This window comes from Rattus rattus, chromosome 1 (assembly GCF_011064425.1).
Source record: "Rattus rattus isolate New Zealand chromosome 1, Rrattus_CSIRO_v1, whole genome shotgun sequence".
NCBI classification, from domain to species: Eukaryota; Metazoa; Chordata; class Mammalia; order Rodentia; family Muridae; genus Rattus; species Rattus rattus.
In genome coordinates, this window is record NC_046154.1 from 148,757,727 (window position 1) to 148,782,321 (window position 24,595).

General features: G+C 41.1%; 1 protein-coding gene across 1 annotated transcript in view; it reads right to left on the bottom strand.

Annotated features, from left to right (window-relative positions):
* Eya1 (EYA transcriptional coactivator and phosphatase 1) overlaps window positions 1-24,595 on the bottom strand; it is a 145,443-nt gene that overhangs the window by 38,613 nt on the left and 82,235 nt on the right. The window contains exon 12 of the mRNA XM_032906829.1: window positions 5,027-5,116. Coding sequence (XP_032762720.1) covers window positions 5,027-5,116 — 90 coding nt within the window. The remainder of the gene's footprint in view (window positions 1-5,026; window positions 5,117-24,595) is intronic.

Sequence of the window (24,595 nt, forward strand, 5' to 3'; positions counted from 1 at the left end):
TTGGGAATAAATAAGAACAATAAACATTTTAGTAGGAATAACAGATAATGTAAAAGCTTTGTTGTTCATACAGGTAATACAGGTAAAACAAATTCAGTATAATTTATGGTGTTAACAATCATCTGTTGCTGATAAAATTTCTCCTTCCTTAAACTGAGGGTTTCTAGTACCCTAAACTAGAAACATGGGCCAACCAAGTAATCTTGCTGGGGAAGGAAGCAAGAATAAATGTTTTGTTCTAACAATGCAGATGAATTTAACTTAACAAAACTTACTTTTTGTTTATTTGTTTGTTTGTTTGTGTTTGAGACAGGGTTTCTCTGTGTAGCCATGACTGTCCTGGAACTTGCTCTGTGGATGAAGCTGGCCTTGAAGTCAGAAATCTGCCTGTTTATGTCTCCTGAGTGCTGGGATTAAAGGGCTACCCCACCACCACCTGGCACTTAATAATCAACATGTGCATTGGCTACCAGGAAGGATGTTAACAGAGTTAAAGTAATGTAGTTCCTTACATTTTATCTGCAGACCCCAAAGGCTATGTACAGAGCTGAAAATGTCAAGTTGTCTCTGTGTGTGTGTGTGTGTGTGTGTGTGTGTGTGTGTGTGTGTGTGTGTGTGCGCGCGCGCATGCGTGTGCAATGTAGTGGGACATTTATGTTTGGCATGTAACTATTGGCTGACCCATGCATTTTTCTTCAGTTACTTTGGGCTCATGAGAATAACTAAACACAGAAACCAGCTTGGCTCATTTCTGCATGCCTTCTTCATCGGTACCCAAGAAGCCCTTTCTCTGGCTGCTAAAAAACCAAGGCTTCCAGCACCCACAAAGCTGTTGCTGGGCACCGGAGCGTCTATTTATAGGGAAAAGTATTTTCTAGGTGAATCATATTTCTCAAACTCAAAGAAGTCAGCTTCTGAATTCAGCGGTCCATGCTTTTGGAGGCACACTCCAGTATACCATGCTTCATTTGTAGTCACTCAATACTGCCATGACTGGACAGTTTGAAGAAAGATCCTTTTCCCAATAAAAATAAATGTGTAAATAAGATATACTAAGATAGTTGCCAAATAACACAAGCTTTAGAAGAATAAACCTTATCTTTCTAAACTCATCCATTTAAAGGCTGACTTAAACTAAGGTACACGTGAATCTTTACAAGACAAAGGTCCCGATACCCTCTGGTGCCATCGGGCACTGTCTACAAGTTCTTTACATTGATCTCTGATTCATCAACCCCGACCATAGTGAGGCCAGAGCCTCTGCTCTTTATTTTTTGAAACAGGGTACCAGCAAGGATTATAAGTATAGGTATTTTTTAAAACCACAGGCGAACTGACCTAGACAGGAGTCGAAGTATTTGTACCAGGTATCTGTACAGCAGAAATCAACTGGACCGCCAATCTGTCTCAGGTTTCTACTGCTGTTATAGACACCATGGCCATAAGAATCTTGGGGGAGAGAGGATTTACTTCAGCTCACAACTCTCAGACCACACTCTATCCTGACTGAGGGAACTGAAGCAGAGGCCATGGAGGAATGCTGCTCACTGCCTTGCTATCCAAGACCTGCTCTACCCAGCACCACCTGCCCAGGGGTGGTGCCATCTCCAATGAGCCAGACTCTCCCATATCACTTATTAATCAAGAAAATGCTCCATGGACTTGCCCAAGGGCCAATCTCCCAGAGGAATTTTCTCAATTAAGTTCCCTTTCCTCAGATAAAGATGGCCTATGTCAGATTAACAACAAATTCTAACCAGGACACCCAACTGAACAACGCATTAGGGAGCTAATGAGTAGTGCAGGCAATGACCTCATATGCTGTGTCCCCAGATGTCGGGGCAGGTTTCCATCTCCTAGACTTCATCTCTCTAGGGGTAACACATGAAGTCTGTTCCTGCCTACTCCTGAGAGACGCCAGATGGAGGCCACATATCGGCATGGCGGCTACCCTGGTAGTGAATATTACACAGCACCGAGAGAAAGCTCAGGAGGGACTGCAATGCCTCGTTTCTATTGAGTATCTGCACCAAATGTTTCCTTTTAAATGAAGGAAGTTCCAGCAGATGAGTCCACAGGATGCAGCATGGATCCCACATGGCTGCTGTTGGACCTGTCTGCAGAGGGTCTTTGAGTACAAAGTCAACAGAGAGAACTACTTTCTCTGTACTGTTAGAAAGTCACACATTCTAAAGAAGCGGAGAAACACTCTGGTTCCAGTGTCATTTACAAACAAAATGGCTTCTATATATGTGCCATCGGATTGCATGTGGAGACTTTCTGTATAGTGATTGATGGCCATCTGTCCAGCCAGGAATCAGAAGTCAGAGGCATGCTTAGCAACTAGTGCTTCTGCCTGCTTCTGCCAGGGAAAGTATTACTTCCAATGATAGTTAAGTCTCCCTCACATTCTTGTTCCTTAAAACATCAGACATTTTTAACGACACAAAGACACCAAACTTTTCTTTCTAATTTATTTTCCTGATGCATCAATGGAATTATCATGAATTTTGATATTTTAACTAAAAAGGCCACTGAGATGGCAAGACTTCAGAACTAAACAGCGTTATTAGGTACATTACCTTTCAGAGCTCCCGATGGTGTTTCTGAATGTCTTTAAAAGTCATTCCCTAAGTCTTTTAAATCAGACCCTAGTGGATACCATGTGCCCATACTCTGAAGTACGACCCATGTTGCTGAAAGCCCCCTCCCATATTTTGTCTTATTAAGCAACTATGAGCTGAACATGCAGAGGGCAGCTAGAGGAAAGCCCGGGTGTCAGAGGAAGTAAAGGCACTGTCAGTAACCAGGGTTCAGGTATGACGCTGTAGGCCTGACCACAGCTTGTCCAGCTCCTCAAAGTCTCATGTCACAGATGGTCAGAAGCTAACTCCTGTCATTGTGTCTATTAAAATGTCGGCGTTGCTCACTCCGCACACTGCAACGTGTGTGAAATCAGGCATTGCCCATTGCTGCTGCCTGAGAAGATCATTTTGGCTTTCTTAAGAGTCTTGCCAAAGGAATATTTTTTACTTTTTTTAGCCAAAGAAATTTGTGTTTGCAGTGACCAGTACCAGGTTTGCTGAGTTAAAAAAAATGTAAAAGTTAAGACTGTGTGAGTGTACGAACCAACTTATTTTAAAATGATATACAAATCTAGAGAAAATAATGTCTACGGAGGGGTTAACAAATCTGTTACAGCTGCATATTATTGTGTAATAAAACAACTGAGAAAGCTACTTGCACCAGGCCTGGAACTGGGAAATATTTTCATTATCATTTTATGTATGTGGCTGAATTACATACTCAGTCTCTTTTGCTCCTCTAGTAAGAAGTAACACGCGCGCAAGAGCAGATCCTGGCATTTCACACGCTTCAAAGAACAGGCGAAAGTTTTTTCAATACCCACATCCTTAAATTAGAACTTCAAGTGTGCGCTTTAAAGATATTTGAGTGCTATTTCAGTCTCCCTCTGTTTTTCAGTGAAATAATGCAAATTAAACAAAGAAAAAAATCTGTATTAAATCAAAACTGAGTTTGGAAGCTTTCATAAAAACCATCATAAATCATATCATAAATCATTACTTCGCTTAACTCCTCGTTTTTGCTGCACCATTTGGCACTTGTAACAGGGCAGAATTCTGAATCAATAGCAAAGCCTTGTCTTGATGGCTGCACAGACAGGGGTGAGCAGGAGCACGGGGGACAAGGTTCCATTTAGCAAAAAACGCCAGCCTCGCCGGTGTCCTCAGAGAGAGATGGAAATCCGGGTAGAGAATTTTAACAGGCTGGTAAAATATGGAGTTTTTGTGTTGCCCTCTCACAAAGTGCAAGATGACCACAAATCAAAAACGGGTTTTGAAAATAAGTGTTGATTATGAAGCCTTTATAAAGGTAATTGTGGAGTTGCCACTCCGAGGGAATTTCCCCCACGAGAAATCACTAAGGCTTCCATGTCATTTCCTCAGGGAAAGCAAACAGTCAAGAATGTGAAAATTAAAAATCGCATTTTACTTTGAAATATAAAAATAAATATATCTCCAAGGAATGAGAAAAAAAAATCGAGTACATTTAAATCATTTTATTGCACTGGAAGCTGCCAATTCGCCTGTGAGTTGTTTCAGTGCGGATGAAAAGAAATCAAAATACAGGACAGATGTTGAACAAACCGCATTTAAGTTCCGTCGCATGCTGGCTTTTTCCAAGTGATTTTGGCTCCTCTACTAAATAAGGTGCATTTTGCTTGATTTTGGGAAGGGAAACATCAGGAAATATTTAAAGGCCAATTGCTGCCAATTAACTTTGATCAGTAAAAGTTCTATTTGAATCTTTGAGATTCTTGTCCTGTCTGAAATAACATACGTTTACAGAACCTAGCAAAGCAACAAGTTGATGATTAATGCCTGTTGGCGGCCCTGCCACAAGCTTGCTTAGCAGTGAGAGTTAAATAAACAACTGTCCGTGAAGGAGGCAGGCAGCGCGGTTACACTCATGTTTTGTCGTGGTGGAGATAGGTGAGAACAATGCCCTTCTTTGTTAGGAAGGCCACTAACTACAATCGCGACTCTCGCTGTCAGTCGCAGTCAGTCAGACAGCTTAGAGACATTCCCCCCATAAAATGAGCTGCAGTTAAGACATGAGACGTCCTAGCAGTCCAAACAGCAAAGGCCTGGTGCAAGCAATCTCCAAATATCCACCACCGGACAGAAAAGCACAGCAAGAGATCGGTAGGGACCGTACAGGCAACCGCATAACTCCTGCCAGTGTTTAAGGACACACATCTCCATGGTGCTTATGAAACCAAGACTTAGAAAGCTTCCGAGAGTCATGCTTGATACTTAGGAATCTTGTCATCAAACTTTAATAATGTAGGGTCCAACTTCAAATAGCATGAAGAGGAAGCCCCTTGCCCTAAAAGCACTTTGTCTCAATATTCTAATTACATATTTTAAAAGAGCAAGATCCAATAATTTCTTCAGAACCAATCACTTATTTTCAGATACGTTCTAAAACAATTCCGACTTACTTCTAGGTCATTGAAAAATAGATGTGTGTCTGCCAAGTTGAAAATCATCTCTTCCATTCGCAGTCCAAGGGAAACAGAAGTAGGCGGATCCTAAAAGGAGAATTTTACAGGTCAGGAATTTGTATGGTCATCTCGTTTCACAGGGAGGCAGTGACTGGAAAGGTGGAGAGCATGTGCCATTTCAGGAGAACCGGAAGTCAGCTCAGCCATGTTGTGAATTGTTGATTCTACGTGGAGGCTTCAGGGACCTCCTATAGGAAAGGAGCTCCAAGTACATACGTTACTAAGCATCATAAAGAAAAAGTTTGCAGTCAAGTGTAGGGGTCTTAGGCATATGAAGTAGAGGGAATTTATGCCACGATCCATAAAGAATATCTGCACTTATTATCCAAATATCAGAAAATACAGTCTAGATTATGTTCAGAGAGGCAACATAGGTGATAAGTCACCTTCATGTTTGCATGTAATCAGACTGCCTGCCAGATTCAAGTCTACTCAACAAAGGAAGTGGTGGCTTATCTGACCACTTGGTGTCATGATCAGCTGTAACACCTCCAGGCACCACATAGCCAGTACTATACAGAAGGAAGTACTAAGCCAAGCGGATCCAGTAACTGCTTTACAATGCTTCAAGTCATGGACAGTCCATCTGTCCTAACACCTTTATCTTAATAATATCTACTGGCAATGATGAACTTGGGGGGACATGGAGATAGTGTTATTTTTTATGATGATACTACATTTTTAATATGTGAAATTCCAGAACCAATATGCTTTCTGGTTATGATCATTTAATCTAAGTAGAAAAATCCTAGTTAGAAAGTATTACAATGAATATATTTAATCAGTTTCTAAAGCTTTTATTCGCACCCCAATAACCACTTTGTGTATACTATTTTAGCTTTTTCCAAAGAACAATAATTTCTTATAGTAATATCATGTAATTGTATTTTATTACTTCAATAAACATTTGGAATAAATACAGAGTCTACCTAACAGGAGAACTGTAAATATACAAATTATTCCTTCAGGTGGGCCACCCTTGCAGCAGGGGGTACCCTGTGTCTCTTTGAGTCAAGAATCTAAAATTCAAAGAAACAGAGTCCCCTCTATCATGGAGGACAAGCACTGCACTCCTTGCACTGTTTACACATTCTGTTGCTGAGCTCAAGACCTGCTGACAGCTTTGAACACTGTCCGCGAGTAACGCATGTCCTGGAGGATCTACCACAGGACTCAGCAACTCCTTTGGAGCCTGTACCAAGCATCGACAAGGAGCCCCAGAGTGACCAGCTAGTGTCTTCTGCTTTCCCATGGGATAACAGAGCAACAATCACAATTAGAGTCTTGCCTCTCAATTTGCCACGATTGCACCATCTCTATACACTTAGCAGAGAAAAGGAAGCTGGGAAGGAAGGATGGGACCTAGACTGCTCTCCTCTCAGGATAATCCGCTGAGCAGGTGTGGCTCTATCCTACTAGCACCACCCACTTTACTAGCTCCGCCCACATTGTTAGATCTACCCAGCACTGGTTACTTCCTGCCTTTGTAGTGATAGACAGGAAGTTGCAAATGTGGAAGGGTGGTAGCCCTAGCCTCTCCTGCTCTGCTAATTGACTGACAGTGGAAAAGAGACAGAAGGCAGTACAGTGGAGGGTTGGAGAAATCAAAGCACCTCCCACACACTTCTGGTCAGGTCATTCGGACTGTTTGCGTTCCTGACATCTTCCTTGTTTAATGCCTCCTAATATCTAAGCAAGGTCTCATGTTGTACAAGGATGTAAATACAGTTCACAAGTAAGTAAAACAAGTAACTAACTCATTTACTCTTGGTTCAGAGGAAACTGTGCGCACAGATTCTGTCAATACATATCCCAGAAGAAACCAGAACAGAACTGATTAGCTAGGACAGGTCAAACAGGTGTTTCTAAAACAGAACATCAGACTGTGGTGTACAGAGTCCCTAGACCACTGGTTCTCAATCTTCCTAATGCTATGACCCTTTAACACACCTCTTCAGGGTGCAGTATAAAATTACTTCATTGTTACTTTATAACTTCATTTTCATTGCTACTATATAACATGTAATTTTGCTACTGTTACAAATTATACTGTAAATATCTCATATATGACCCTATGAAAGGGTCATTTGACACCAAAGGGGTTAAGATTCACAGGTTGAGAACCACAGCAGTAGTTGTTTAGGCCAATGAAAACACAGTCTTGCTACAGAGCCCTGCCAGCAAGTCTTTTTATGTGGCAAGGGTAGAGACTTACCATATCTATTTAATTGCCAACCGTGAAATATATGTACGTCATAGTACTGCTGCTGCTAAAAAGCCTTATTTCTTCTGATATGGTTACTTATTTACATGGGCATCAAAAGAATTACTCTATTGCTTGTTAACATGTAGTACACTTTAACGTTTCTTCATAAATTACAGAAACAGCTTGCTTGTTATTAATGTCTTTCTTTCATGGTTTTTATACCTGCCAATTTATGTTACTGTTTCAGAAACATTTTCTACAGCAAAAATACACTGTGGCAGTTAGAAAACAGGAGAGAAATCTCGACTAGGAAGGAGGTCTGTGGAGAATAGTATTCTTGGACATCTTTTAAAGATGTTAAAGAAGCTACAAAACCATGATCTAGTCCTCTCCTCTCCCTTCCCTTCCTCTCTCCTGTGTTCTGTGTTCTATTTCTTCTCCCCATCTCTCTCCCAAATCTAGACCCTCCTCAGCTGTTTTTTTGTTTTGTTTTTTTTTTTTTTTTTTTCTTTTTTTTTCAGAGCTGGGGACCAACCCAGGGCCTTTGCGCCCCTAGGCAAGCGCCTACCACTGAGCTAAATCCCCAACCCCTCCTCAGCTGTTACAGAAATAAAAAAACTAAATGAAATACAAGTTTGGCAAACATACCATGTCTTGCTACCTGGAGCATCCTCTGATGTTTTCCAAGCTTACTCTACAGTTTACCAAGTAGAGTCCCAAAGGTCCCTCTTCCTTGACACCCCAACATTCTTAAGATTTATGCATGGAAACTGACCCACCAAGTGCAAAGCTACCTCACCTGTTTCACCCAGAGGAGACGAGCAAGAGGGGAGACAGGTAGCTTGCTTGGATTTGCCTATACAATTTGACCACCCGATATTATCTCAGCACAGATTTGTTTTCCTATCATAATAAATCTCATTTTAATACCTTTACACCTTTTTAAAAAACATGCCTGATGTAAATTAGACATGAAGAGACCTAATCCTGGACCATTAATAAATTAGTCTTAGCTGGATGAACTATTTCAGAAAATTCAGAAGAAACAAAACAAGACAAACAAACTCTCCACATTCTTGGACCAAAAGTGAGACATGGGAATCACCATGTCTTTGGCTTAATTTCACTTTTCTTGAAATATGCACTTCTCTTGCAATAACAGATTCCAGGGCTGCAGTTATAAAAAATTCAGAGCTTTGCCCTGTCGTCAAAGTAATATCTCATTTTAAGAAAGACTCATTACCAAGTGTTTCCATTGTCCCTAAGAGGCATTCGCCATTACTGTCCTTTCTCTCTTCTCTGGCATTTCTAAAGCACTGCTTTTCCTCTTACCACTTGTGAAAAATCTCTAGCTTTGCCCTCTCATTGTAAGAAGTAACAAGTAACATCTCCTTGTAGGAAGAACTCATTACCAAATGTTTCCCTTGTTCAGTTTCTGAGGCATTTGCCACTGCTGTCCATCCTCTCCTGGTATCAAGGACATTTCTCTCCTGGTGTCAAGGACAGCATTGGTCTTTATTGTGCATCTACTTAGAATCAGATTGTCTATCATTTGGTTAGAATCTGCTCATCTATCAATCATTTGGTACTCATCCTTGGGTCTCAGCTACTCTACAGTCAATTCAGGCCACCATGAGACCCAGAGTCCCCAATGATATCAGACTTGAGATATTGACTATAGGATCACAGATTTATGAGCTATTGTTCCCCGGGCTATAAAGCATCTGAATCTCAATGTCTGTCAAGTCAAGTTCATCATATTTCCCCATGCCTGATGCATCCCTTCTTTACAGGAGTAGTATCCTACCAACCCCAAACTATGGCACTTCAACAAACAACATTCCATCCCTAAAGCAGGCCAGCCACAGCACTGTGACGCAATGCTGCAACATGAACTTTCCATACAACCTACCTTCTTCCACGTCTTTATTTGTGGTTTTGCTTCAGCCATGGCTATGTTTCATTGTATCTGTCACTGGGATCTGTCCCGTAAGCTATCCCTCTCCTACTTTTAAAAAACAAATACCCAAACATTATATCCAAAACCAAAGACTCATAGATATCTTATTTTTGTTTACTTCTTCAGTGTATGCCTTGTTTTTGGTTTGTCACAAAATACTTTCTTCAAAAGGTAGGTAGTTTGAAGACTGATACCTACTATATTTTGGCTATATTTAACTATTTGCTATAGTAGATATAGTTAATTTGTTCTGTAAATATAACTTAATTACATCAATTCAGACAGATATAAATTCAAATACATAAACATATGAATTTGAGGATGTTATGTGTTTTCGATATATTTAATTATCACATAATAAAAGCAAGTGGTTCTGATGAAAATTCTCACCATATGCCTGAGGCAAAGGATCTGCCACCAAGGGACCTGTTCCCAGAGTTTTCCTACATTAATTAATTCTGTTTTCTGATCAACTATGTCTTCATGCCTTTCCTGAGCACTATTTTCCCCAAGAATGATTTAATGCTATCTGTTTTTTCCCACCAGGCTCTGCAGTAACATAAGAGAAAAATTATTTTATTTGCCAATTAAATTTGGAAATACATGTGAAGTTCTGTCCTGGTATGTGACAAATTACAAGAAGCCAAGGCCATTCCAAAGACTGCTGTCATTTCTACCACTAATATTATAACCATAGCTTTGTGATTGTCCAAACACAGGACTGCAGGCCATGGCTGCAGTAAATACATCATATTCCATATTCAATCTGAATGGGAAGTTTAAGCAAGAGCTGTTCTAAGAAGGCCTGTCCTCTGAATTTCATTAGACAGGAGCCAATGAATCATTTCTATGGACCTCGAGAGTTCTCTAAAGTCACATGGTAAAATCTTCATCCACAGGGTTATATGCTAGAAGACCAATAGTGGAACCTTGAAGAGGTTGGACCAACTAGGAGGTCCTCAAGTATGTCAGGCATGTATTTAAAAGTGGAAAGTGAGACCCTCTTCTTCATTTACCAGGCAAATGAAGACTCATTAATTTTTGTTAAATTCCCCTAAAATGTGCTACCTACCCCAAACAATGCTGCAAATCATTCTTGGATGGCTGCTTCCAAATCCTCAAACAGAATATACCCTCTCTTTATAAACAGACTATCTAGGGATTTACTGCAATGTTAAAAAACCAAGAATCATGGTCTATAAGATGGCCTATAAGAGTTAATGCTAATGTTTAGTGAATCATGAGTTCAATTTTATTGTAGTTATCATACCAAGGGACATTCTACAAAATATTGTACACCACTTTTCATGCCAACACTTTGAGAATATCAATGTTTTTCAGAGCCTAGTTGACAGAATGCTGGTTTAGGTGGAAGCTCAGCTGAGATATTCAGCATAACCACCAATTGCCATGCTTTCTCCTAAAAGATGCCAGCCAAACTTTAGGGCACAGAGCTGTTTATCAGCATGTGGGTGGCGTAACTCCAGGATGGTGGCAATGGTGTCCAATACCCTGAAGATATAGGCATTTAGGAAAAGAAGTCTTGTCAACGAAATCTACATGTGTTCATAAAAAAAAAAGGTATATGTAGATATGTACATGTATATGGGACTCGTAGATAAAATTTAAAATTCACTCCTGAAGAAGACCAAGACAGGGTAATATTCTGTGATAAAGAATGGGGGAGGGGCCAAAGGACACTTGAGAAGCAAAAGATGACACAGGGAAAGGAGATCAAAATATATTTCACCCTAAAACTATCAAGAGCGTATCTAACACAGCATATGCTGATTTAGAAAAACAAAACAAAACAAAACACCAACAGATATGTTTGTGTGCAGAGTCAAGTAGCATCGTTTCCTTGTACTGGGTTTCTCTCCTTCTTGGTTGACTCCTCTTCTCCTTCTGCTTCTTAACGATTTCCTGTTGGTGAGGTAGCCCTACAATAATAACTACTGAAGGACTTTCAATGAAGAAGCCTTGAAAAAGTCTGAACCATTTCAGAATGATTCTTTCCTTGTAGATCATTAGTAATTCATGATTCTAGAGCAGTTTCGCTGTCGGTAATGTTATTCTCCATAAATGGCCATTCTAGCTGTTGCAGCCAACTGAGCACGGATGGCGCTATCTCATTCCCTGACTCTCGCAGGAACATTAGTGATTTCTCCTCCTCATCAGGATTAGAGTGTGTGGATGCACTTTGTGGGACACTTGTTCTCTCATTGAGGCTTGTAAGTAAACTACCTCCAGAGAAATGCCTGTGGTCAGACTCAGCAACTGGAATTCAATGGATCAGCAGTCATAAGTGGCTACCAGGCATCAGGTTTACCTAGAGATTGGGCACAATTGCTCCCTAATTTGAAATGATTACTGGTAAGCTATTCTCATTGGAAAGACATAAAGACATGTGACCCCTGTCAGCCTATGAAGATAACCAGTTTTTAAAAGGGGTTATTAAAAGAGTTCTTAGAAAGGCTAAGCAAGAAACACCCCATAATGGACTACTGGGGGAGACTGTATAAGCTAAAAACTGGCCTCACTATAACAAGCAGACATCTGCATTTCTTACTGGAGGAGTAACTCAAACAAAAGGCATCTAAATCCTAATGGAGGAAGGAAGGAAGGAAGGAAACAGAAGAGGAGGGAGGGAGAGAGAAAGAGGAGGGAAGGTAAAAGGAAAAGCAAGTCTGGTTAAGCTTCTAGTTCTAGCCAGCAGTTTTTAAAATACACATGGTGAAGGAACTTATCTCAAAGAGATGGAGTCAAGAAAACCCATTCTTAGAAGGCAGATGAGCCAGTCCCTTCAACAGAAACCATTTTAATTTTAGACAGAAAATATAAAAAAGGATTTAATAAGAACACACAGATTGAAAGCCAAGAAAAATAGAATGAACTGCAAAAATAAACGAGTAAAAACATTGAACAAAGACACTGCAAAACTAAGGGTCAGAGAGAGCGGCCTGGACTTAATGGTAACTCCCCTCTCAAGTTCACAGCTGACATCACACTCGATAGTTACGATCCAGACATGCTCTAGGATCATGGAGAAGGCAAGGACACTGCTTTCACTGAAAGGCCTGAGAAAAGCAGCTAGCTATACTAGAAGGACAAATGAAGATGTCTGCTGTCTCTTACTCATAAATGGAGAACAGCCCAAATAGCCTGAAAAATGCTAGAAATAATGAATTCAGCAGTTTCAAGGTTCACATTAACATGAAAATTAATTGTGTTTCCATACACTAATAGTCAGGGACAGAAACTAAGAAAATTATTTCATTTACAATAAAAACTATAAAAGTAAACAAGTAACTGTGAAGAAACCAAGGAGAAAAACAACACTTGTGAAGTAGAAACTAAAATGAAAAAAATTAAGTAAAAAAAGAAATACATAGAAAAAATAATCCCATGTTCATAGATCTAAGACAAAACATCAAGATGTTAATACATAGTGATTTATAGATTTAGTCCACTCACTATCAATAATTATTTTTGTATAAATAAAAAAGAAACCATCCTAAAATGTTCAAGAACCCTCAGGTGAACTTAAGTAGTCAAAAACAATCTTGGAAAAAAAAAAACAACAAAGTCAGCAGTCTTACACAGTTAAAACTTTAAAATATATTACAAGACCACAGTAAACAAAGTAAAATTGTATTTTCAAAATAAGTAGAATTTTACTTATTTATTATTATTAAAAGGGCAGAAATAAATCTCTGTCCAAATAGCCAAATTATTTGCGGCAGTGGTGTTAAGTCCTTTCAATAGTCTCCAGCACATCTGGATAGCCAGATGCAGTAGAACGAAGCTGGGTCTTTACCTTAACACATACAGACAGTAACTCACACTAAATCAAAGACCTAAATTGTAAGTCATTTAGAAGAAAGCCTTCAAGTCCATGGATACAGCAATACTTTCTTGATGTGGCACCAAACATGCAACAAAAGGAAACAGAGAGATTTGCCATCCTTAAAATTAGAATCACATGTGTGTTCAAGGGCACAACCAACTGAATTAAAAGGCAACCCAGAAAATGAGAAAATAGAGAATTCTTCTCAAACCTGGTAACAGGTTAATGTCCATGATCCATAGAATATGGCTTCAATTCTAAGAATTACAACAGCCAGGATGTGGAAGAGTCTTGATTTTCCTTTGCTCACGACACTTTGTATTAAAAAGACTTTTAAAAATCTTTAATCATACTTAAAGCTATTTTACAAAGGTTTTAAAAAAAACCCTCCTGAAAAAATGAATGCTGGAACTTGGGTAATCTGTTCCCAGAGTGAGAGGCTTAGCACAGCACAGGGGTTAAGTCTTTGCTCTGCCCGTGTTAACTCTGCTTGGTTCAGTGTACAGGGTTCTTCCCTGGAAACAGGAATGCACATGTCTGTAGCTCTGGCCATGGGGTCTTCATCTCACTCATTTATGACGCTATTGTCACACTGCAGGGGCGACCTGCTACAGAGGATCTAAGTGTTCTCCAGCAATCACAGTAATACTAGTCCACCTCACGAAGGCCACTGGGATTTAGCTTTTGATGGTGGGGCTGCTCCCTTCCAGCATCCACGACACCAGAGTCATCATCTGATCTCCGTCACTAGACATTTCACACTACACAGATATTCATGCTTCTAGGAAGTACTTCTCATGGCTAACCCAGGGACACAGGATGCCTCATTGTTAGTTCTGGGCATATTCTGCAGGTTCACTATGAGTTATGTGGGTGACACTGGTTTCATTTTATACCTGTAGCAGACTATTGAAGTTTATTCATCCATTGGCAACAGTCACCTTTATAAGAACTCTCTTCGGGACAAATATTGTGATTATGTGCCTATAACTGTACAGGCCATTAGTCTCTCAGACTAGGATAGTACAAAATAGACCTGGGGAGGTATGTGTCCTGGGGACCACGGTAGCTATAGAGCTGAGGTCTTGTCTATGCCCTTGGCAGGTCACTTATATGCAGCCCAGTTTTCTGATTTACTTCCTGGATGTTTTAATGATTACTAACCCTTGATAAGCTACTCTGTGACACAGGGCGAAACATTGGGTACATCACTATTTCTAATCAGACAAATTCTGTCACTGGAGTTTTAAAGTTTAGGTAATTCTAACAGGAATATTACCAACAAATTTCACACAGTGCAACCTGCAGCCCTAGGGTAGAAAGGTCATTAGGTTCACTGTTCCATGGGACTTGCTTGTTTCTGATGACTAACATCAGGTCCCTGCTCCCATCTTAGCTCACTCATACTGAAAATGGCTGCAGGTATCTCCTTGCTGAAATTCTAGTGTTGTCACATAGTATTTGAGCTTAACTACACTGTTTGGAGATGCTAGGTCATCATCCCCAATTTTCTTGCCTTTATCAGCAAGTTATACTATTTTACGTCACAGCCGTTACGATTAGCTTTCACGCTCCAAGGGAAAGAGCCAACAGGAGCTCTTTCATTCACTGACTGAACAGCTGAGCAGCGATGTCATGAAGTTGCTTGGTCACTCTATGTGGAGCACAGCTTGGTAAAATGACCAGAAAATGGATTTCGGTGCTTTTTTTTTTGGAGCTGGGGATTTCGGTGCTTTTTAAAGAAATGACAACGCAGCCACATGCTTGGTCTTGCTGATACAGCCTTGTACAAAAATACATAACTTTCCTATACATTGGCAGCTTCATCTCTGTGGAGTGTAATTCCTTTATACCCTGAGGGCTACCCAGAACCAGCTGGCCCCCACTGCCACAGGACCTGACACTGAGGAGCAGTCAAAGCATCTGCTGAGGGTCACGACTTCCTCCTTCTCTTTGCTACTGGTGTTTGCTCAGTTTGGGTTCTCACTTCTGGAGCTTCCTGCATGCCCAGAACAGTGAAAGGACATTAATCAGAGGCATTGCAGCAAATAATGCACAAAAGACCAGCGAGAGTTGCACACTGAACACTGGGTCACAAACAGCCAAAGCAAGAAACATGTAACATTCCTCACCAGCCAGCTTCAGGCTGCATTACACTCTATCTTTAGTGGTAAACACAACCCCCTATGGAACCCAGGCTGCCTCAGAAATTTGTTTTTATTCAATTTCTCAAAGGGGAAGAAAACAATTTTGGGCTCAGTGCTTGCTGCCCCTCGAGATTCAACAAAAGTCAGAAACTTGAAGGAAATCCCATTTCTTTTTTTGGCTTTTACAAATGGGACACTGGATATTTTCTGTACATAGAAGCAAAAACATCCTTTCTCCTCTGTCTACAAAGCTTAAACCTAGACATTTCTCCAGCAACCACCACAACTTTGTATGAATTCTCACTTAAAAGGTACGCCCTGAGCTATTTCGGTTCGATTGAATAAAGGCCAAACATCACAGTGCATTTATGCAGTCCAAAGGTCATTTCATTTTCTTTGTACAAATCCTTATTATAAGAAATTTATTATCTTTAGATAGAAATGTCAGCGAAGAGTTTTCATTGCTTGGGGAGCTAAAAAATTCTCCCAGTTCAGATGAACTTCTGACTTATAAGCCATGGTTAATTAAAAACCAGAATAACTTACGGAATAAATCATAAGTTAACTAAATAAAATCAAAACAAGCCCCCCTGAATTTTGCTGTTTACATTGTTATCATGTTCCCATGTTCAATGCTGTCCATTGTGTCTCTCATTCCTACACGTGCATCCTACTATTCCTTCTACATCAAGGCTACACCAATTGCTAGCAATCGCTCTGTTGTTTGGAGAGCACATTAAGGTCTATCTAAAGCATATCATATTCTTCAAGTTGCGATTTATTCATCTTAAACCTAAGGTGAGGAGAGCTTCTACAAGACAGTAGAACTTTACAGAAATTACAAGCGGGGTCTCTGGATATGCTATTCTGAAATCTGTGCGAGTCTCCTGGGGCTGTTAAATGCTGTCTGCACGGGCTCTATGCGGGCAGCAGGCACTGCTGGCTGGTGAGCCATAGCAGGCTCACAAGGGTTTGTCAGCTCAATGTGAAAGCCATGCTCGAACCAGGCACAAAGCTTTGGGGGAGAATATCAATCAAATGAAAGGAAAAAAGATATGTGTTTAAGCCCCTTAAACAATACCTTGCTTAGAATGCTGATATTACAGCCACAAACAGGGGCCTGCCCGGATGCCATTTAAAAATTCCCTCTATGCAGGAGCTTTTGTTTTGAGAGAAAAAGAGGCAGAAAAACAGGAATGGGCACTGAGTACTGAAGAGGTTTATCTTTAAAGTTCCAAGCTGGTTCTTCGCTAGATGGAGTTTAATGGCACACTTTGTAAATTGCTCGCTTATCTGAGAGGAAAAAAATATTGTGAGATGCTATTTCTTTTACAAATACTGTAAAAAAAAAAGTTACTCAAGTGGTGTGTTCTACTTCTAAGCCCCAAGTCTCTCCCTCTGCCTGACAGGCACCCAGGGGGTGATGGCTTTGTGCAGGGTCAGGAGGCCCTGTCACCAGTAGCTGGAGTGAAATGCTATGTTTGGAATGTTGGATGTTTGGATGTAGTTCTATTGTCAACTAGGAAATAATGCATGAGAGCTTGCACACTTTAGAGAAGCAGACTGTGGTGAACTATTGCCTGATTGAGTTGAACACAGAAAACCCAATAGTCATTTTACCTGACCCTAGCCTGTGCTCATTTTTTGCCTTACTTCAGAGATGCCCTTTCAACATCAAGGAAATAAAACCCTAGTGGAGAATTAAGAGAAAAACCTTCACCATTGTCAAGATTAATTTCAATTGTGGAGAAAACCCAATGAATCCCAAACATGGGACAATTGCCAAGGCAAGGGTATAAAGAGGGAGGAAGGGAAGAACAGTAGTGTGCACCCAGCCAATTGGCCTCCACACTCAGGGCCCACAGATGCCAAGGGCAAGACCCACAGCTCAATCCAATCAAAGGACCTATCAAGATCCCATCTGTGACCACTCTCCTATCTCTCTTTTTCCTTTCTAGGGTTACAGCCACTCTTTAGGCCTTTATTCCTTCCTACGCTAAGCACTGCACAATGATTTTCTTTGCTCTCAGATTAGTCTCAGCTGCACATTTCCATTGTGTCGGTACTGCGTGTGCTATTTCTCATGGCATCCCCATGCTCATGGTGTCCCCATGCTCATGGCATCTCCATGCTCATGGCATAAGATCTTCGAACTAAACTCTGCCCACCTCTCCCCCCTTTGAGGGTGAGGGGGCGATTTGAAGACTGTTTTATTCCTGGTGTTGTCTGGTAATAGATGTACTTCCTTGGGTGAGTAATATAATTTTTCCCCACCAAATTTCTTCATTGAAAAAGTTTGAGACAGCAGCATAAGCCTTAGAAGTTGGATGAAGCTTCACCAGTCTTATTACCATATTGTCACAGTTTCTGAGATTCATTTTCTGCAAGGATGAACCTCTATGCTTTATTTTTTTTATACATTATTGTTCATTATTGTTTTGGCTGCTTCCCATTGTTTTGCAGCAATTCCTAGGATTGCTCCCACTTTTCAGATTGGCTCATCAAGGAGGCAGAAGTGACTGGGATCCAAGGTGTTTCTGCAAAGCTTCAGAGAAAGGTAGATAGCTGGTGATGGTGGGCCAGAGCAATGGTACGGAGCTGTTGTGATTATGCTGTATTGATGAGGGCAACCAGTTAGTGTGCCCCTGTGGATGCTATGCAGACCTGAAGGTCTGAGTTAAGAGGAAGCTGATGGGAAATAAAGGAAAGGGGAGTGGCATTGGGACAAGGGTGAGGACAAAGGAAGAGGAGTTTCATTCAGTTGGGCATGTCTCTGGTGTTGAAGAAACTGATATCTTCATTTAAGTTTCTTTTATTTTGTTTTATTGCTTGCTTGCTTGTTTGATTGATTTTTGGCTGCCCTGGTATAAGCTCTGTAGACCAGGCTGGCCTCTAGCTCAGCGATCCACCTGCCTCTGACTTCCAAGTGCTGTGGTTAAAATGGTAGGTACTACTACTGTCCTGCTTGTTTCAAGGTTTTATATTCTATGCCATTCCACAGAACCATATGCTATCTTCTCATTTTGACCCAATTTAACATTAACATATAAAGAAGAAATCCTTTGGGATATCTGTGTCCTTCCAGGTCCCCAGACATAAGGCTGGGGCTCTTTGCTAGGGTGATTAGAGTCCCCAGGGAATGTGGAAATGACTTGGGTTCACTCACTGGTCAGAGTTGAGAACAATCGTTGTGACTGCTACATGTTTACTAAATACATGGTCTGTTTCTTTCTGTGCACAGTGAGAGATGTCATAGCAGAGCTATGGGCTACTTCCAGTCCTGTCCACAATGTCTCACTCATGCAGCTCTGCTAGCAATGACAAGAATCCCAGAAATCTTTATACACTAACCTTTGCATCACCAACCATTTCTTAAACAAAGCCTGCAACATGCGCTCAGGAGCGCTGAATAACTGATGTATCATGGAGCTGGGCTATGGCACAGTTGGTAGATTTCTTGCTAAGCACATGGGAGGCCTCTGCATACTTGGGTCTCCAGCACTGCCCAAACCTATGGTCCTACAACTTGGGAGGAGGAAGCAGAAAGATCAGAAGTTTAAGGTCGTCTTTAATGTTTGAGGCAAGCCTGGGTTACATAAGACAAAGAGAAAAGTTTAATTGTGTTGGCGCCATTACCTATGAAGCCTGTTTGTTAAAAGGCATTGCACCGTCTCTAATGAATTTGCTGGCCTGAGCTTCCCCAGGCTCCAAATTCCTACAGCTGATGCTTACACGGCTTGATTTCATAGCCAGTCACAGTGCTGCCATCTGTGGTCCCCATACCCCAAAGGGATGAGGAAGAGGAATCAGAACTAACAACGTTCAGAGGAGAGGATAAACCTTCTCTTAAGGAGCAGAAAATCAATATTTTAGGCTTACATTTCCTGTGGCGCATATTCTTGTTTGGGTTTTGAAAAACTTTACAAAATGAGGTAACCCTCTTGGCTTAAAGAAGTTACATCAAGCAGGCTGCAGAGCACATTTGGCCTATGGAGTAGGGTCTGTCAGTCTCTGGTCTAAATGCTGAAAGCCTGTGAGATGTGGAAATTGTGTGAAATACAAATCCGGAAAGTGCAGACCTGGTTTTCTTGGAACATGGCTGTGTTTGTTTCTATGCCATCCTCAGCTGCCTGAGCTCGGTTAGGGAAGAGTGGGGTTAGATATGCACAACGGTTGTAAGTGACTAGACCCTCTTGCGGGTTTAGCATTGCCCCATCAAACAAAGGAAGACAGAGCAACTGTCATCACTGGCCTACTGGAGTACCCCGATGAAATGGGCTAGAACTGCTCTTACCCTCCCCCGATGCAGTAAATGCTTATACCCACTCAATCATCATAAGGTCAGAGTGACGGTTGAGAGCCTCTTATAACCTTGGCATGTTTGACCACAAACACTCAAAGGAAGTGCGGCTGGAAACTCACCAGATGGGATGCCTTTCTCACTACTGTTTGTGCTGTTAGTGAGACATGGTGTAAGTGTGGGGGCAGTCCTGCAAGCCAAGCTTGTAGATGAGCAGCTGACTCTCAATCACAATGTGAACTTGGAACCGAGGCAGATATCTTGAATGTAAATCTCCAGTTTCTATCCTACCGTAAGACATGTCACACACTGCATGCAATTCATGAGGTTGAAACCACTGCCGCCATATTACTCACTGGCAATCTTGCTAGGATTTTAGAACTTTGTTGTTTCTGATACTTAAGGCAAAGGGTTTGCTGCTGCAGTTGTAGTTAACAACAGAGTCTCATCTATATTCAAATATATGTGCTTAACATTTGATATACGCCAGGTGTAATATTCTGCTTTAAATATTTTGTGTGTGACCTCAAATCCTGTTGATTCATAATCTATAAATTAAACTTGGGAACAAGCAAGGGGAATGGTTATATGCCTGGAATCCCGGCACTTGGGAGGTAGAAGCAGGAAGATCAAGGTGTTCAAGGTATCCACTAAGTTCACAGGTAGTTTCAGGTCAGCCTGGGCTACGTAAGACTGTCTCAAGCAACAGCAACAACAACAACAGCAACGACGAACAAATAAAACAACCTGTTAGCCTGGGAAGAGAGCTTCAGAGGTTCTCTACTGAAGTCAGACAGTTAAGTTTGAGGAGGACTCACAACTAAACCTGCTAAGCTTTCTCCATCCTTTTCTACCTTAAGTGTTTATGCTTTGGTTTTTGTATAAAATGAAGGATGAGTTGTAATACAATTAATTTCCACACTAACCAAAATTACAGGAACAAGGGATACTAAGTAGCAATAAAGAGTAAGTGTTTTGCTTGGAGACAGGAGCCCAGCATGCCAGCTCTCTGAGAGAGGCTCTACCCAGCAGCTGACAGAGGCAGATACCCATTGGACAGAGGTCAAGGACCCCCATGGAAGAGTTAGGGGAATTAGGCCCTCAAGGTGATAGCAACCCCACAGGAAGACCAAAAGTGTCAACTAACTTGGACCCCTGGGAGCCCTCAGAGAAGGAGCATACACTACAGGGGTTGGTCCAACCCATTACCCCAGCTCCCCACAGGGCACAGACAGAGCAGAGGCTGCCTTGTGTGGCCTCAGTGAGAAGAGATGCGCTTAATCCTGCAGAGACTTGCGGGTGGGGGGAATAACCCTGAGGGGACAAAGGGGCAAAGGGATTAAGGGACAAAGGGAGGACCTCTCCGAAGGGGGATCTGGAGGGAGGGTTTGAGATGTAAACTAACTAATTAATAAAAAATGCATTTAAAAAAGGAGAAATACTGTTTCTTTGAAGCTCTCAGGCCTTTCATAGAAAAGGAGTAAGTGTTGAGGGGTCGAGGCTCTTGGGTAAAGACTTGCAACATTTTCTCACGAGCAAGGACTCGGCTTGAATCATCCACATAAGAGTAAGCTAAATACTGTTAAGTTTGGGGTTTATGATTCAATATTGAAAATTGGATTATATTGTCTGTTTTAAGGAGAATAATCTATGGGGGCGGGGCACCTACATTTTCTTTAGTAAAAATTAGGAATTTCGATTTAGTTTGGAAACAAATTTTTAAAAATGCATTAAAGAAAAGTGGCTAGAATTTCTAGAACCACCCTAAGTTCAGACTCTCCATTCCTGCTAACATGCTGTCTCTTTCCTCTGCCTTGGTAGGCTGTACAGAGCACCCTCGTTTTGTCCTTACCACCTTTGTTACAAAACAACACTTCCATATAACACCCAGCATGCCTTCTTCCCACAGCTAGGATTACACAGAAGGTGGGATATTCTTGAAGGTATATATTGCTATAACATGCCCTAATTTTGCATTCTATCCTCCGGATCCTGTATCCCTTTACTAAATGGCCCACTCATTGAGTTGTCTAAGCTACTGTGACTAAGCTCCTTCTCAGGTGTCTGGTTCCCATAGAGACAGAACAGCCACCACTTTGTCCAGCATTCATTTCTTTCTGTGCATGTAGAGGAAGGCGGAGCCACATACTTCCCTGACAATGGCCAAGAACATAAGGAAATCAGCACTCCAAAGAGGCAGGTTGCCGCTAAGCTACCTTTAGACCGCGGGGAAACAAAAGGGAAGCAAGATAGTCTAGTCTGCTTGGCTGCTATCATTGTTTGGAAAATTTCTGAGCAAACCTCATAGTTTTCAAGGATGGATCATCTAATTTGAGAACAACTTCTACCCAATTCTAATGTCCCCTAAGGAGGGTAATAGTAAGCAAGTCCTCTTGTATAGTTCTGGCTGCCTCTCATCCCCTAGCAAGGGCTGTCCCTGGAAGTATCTCCAACAGGAGACAACAGCTTGGTCATAGCATCCGGCACAGAGAAGATGCGCGTGTTCGGGGGGAGCAGACAAGGAGCTGAGGAGCATCTAGATCTAAACTTCACAGTGTTGTTGTTAAAGCTGGTACCCCCAGCTCTGGCCAGTTCTCCAAAGAACAGGGTTTACCTGACAGCTGCCTTCTCGCTTGTCTAAGAAAGGGTCAAACTATCCAAGATTTCCCGAACACCCGTATCCCCAGGTTTTCTGGCAACCAGCTCATCCTTACCTCAGTACACATGACTGTTCTCTCAGTCTCAAAGTCACAGCCCAGGGATCACCCTTCTCTTTCATCTATTGTGTACTGCATCCTACTGTCTACTCAACACAACCCAAAATCCAGCCATTCTCTCTAGGCTGATTGTAAGCCAGACTATTTCTCTTCCCCTGCCATTAACTCTCCATGCGTATATAAAGTAATCTAAAGCTTTAACCCACTTTCTCCTCTGAGGACCCCCCACAAACCCCCACAAATGACTTCCCTTCTTTCTTATAGTGAAATCTGCTTCGTGCAGACGGCTGGGAGACCCTGTGTAAACTTTGCTCTTCTTCCTGACCACACGTTAGAAAGGCTCCATCTCCAATGTTCCCGTGTCTCTCAAGCCCTTCCGTCCCTCAGACAGCAAACTCTTCCATGCTCCTGCACTTGGTATTTCTTTTGTGTAAAACATTTTTCCTGGTGGACACAGTGACCTGGGGCCATGCAAAGTTACATGCGGGAAGATTTCCTCAAACACACTGCTTGGCGTCTATAAGACAACTCAATAGGAGAGTTCTCTCCTGGGACCCACATGGTGAATGGAGAGAACTGACTCCCACAAGTTGTCCTATGACTTTCATGTTCATGCCATGACACGCATGCACATGTGCACACATATACACACACAATAAATAAAAGCAAAACGTTGAAAAACAAAACGGGCTTCCTGAAGCATAAACCCCATCAATGTGTCAATGAAGGAACCAATCACAGTCCTCATTTACGAAATGTATACTTATGACTTATGAACTTAATATGAGAAAGAAAAAAACATCAACAAAAAAGCAAACCGTATCATGTGCCCTACTATAATAACAGTAAAAAAGAAAGTTAATGCAATCCTATTTGATGAAGTCTCAAAATACAAATGGCTTATACTTTCTGAATCCCTTTAATACATAGATCATTACTGAGAGAGCATTTTGTCTGTACATTGTTAAGAACTGAAGAAAAAAATCTTAAGCCAATGGTCCCAATCTTGGTGGGAACTCCACATGCAAACCAATGATTTATGACCACAGGCAGCCAAGAGGTCACTAGACTGTGTGGTGCCACCACCTTATCCTACATTGGCCCTGTCTGTGGCTCAGAAAACAGTGGCCACTTTCTCTGTGTATCAGTGTGGTAAATAAAGGCTCGTGACTTTCTGTGTGGTTTTCGAATGCTACAAGAGATGAGAAGAGTAAAGCTACTCTTCTCAACACTTCTGAGTGAGCTCCAGACACCACCAGCTTTCTTCTTTAGGAGTAACTAAGACATCCTGTGACGTAGTTAAGATGACTGTTAAGGCTCTACTAACTATTTATGTGTTATAATTAGCTTTATCTAGTAGTTTTTAACATAGTGATTAATACAATTATAGTGCAATGTTGTATTGTACCTAATACAAAAATGCCACCAACAATAACCCAGCTAGAATTTATAAAATCCTTACTGTGTGTTCATAGCCTAGTACGAGGTCCGTCTTTCTTCCTTCCTTCCTTTCTTTCTTTCTTCCTTTCTTTCTTTCTTTCTCTCTCTTTTTTTTTTTTTTGGAGTGGGGGTTGTTGAAGGATTATTTGACATAATTTTCATTGTCTTCTTACAGGGAATGTATTTAAGCCTAAGATGGGTTATATGGGCTTCACATAGATTGCTGAATCCAAACTCAAATGATGGGATTGACTGACTCTTAGAGGAACGTGTATGCACACACGTGTGCACATGTGTATGCACATGTGTGTGCACAAGACTTTTATATTACATCTATTGTTAATAATTTGAAACTTGGACTTTTAAGCCTAAGTGAAATGTCTTTTACCTCTAGACTTAAGTCAACCTCAGGGACTAAATAGATTTTTATTGAAATAAGTTTCTGTTAAAAGAATGAACTATCACTATCACATCTCTAATGATGGTTTGTTACCTTTCACAGTGTCAGATCTCATCGGTATAATAATTTAAAGTCTTGGCATCCAAACTAATCTTAGCTTCTAGGATCTAGGACTCATTATTTCTTTAGCCATTAAAAATATGTATGCATACACACACACACACACACACACAGCAATTTTATAAAATACCTTTGTCCAATTTAAATAACATAGTTTTGCATGGCTAAAATATTTTAAAACCAACAAGCAACACATTGCAAATGATTTCTCATGTTTTAGGAAACCCAAACACCACAACTGGATGTGATCTCTGATCTTATTCTTTACCAATTCACCAAAATAAATACAGTGCTCTACTTATAAGTTCTTACAACTCTAGTAGGGGAATATTAATATTACGGTCATCTGGGAGCTTAGTATCATATACT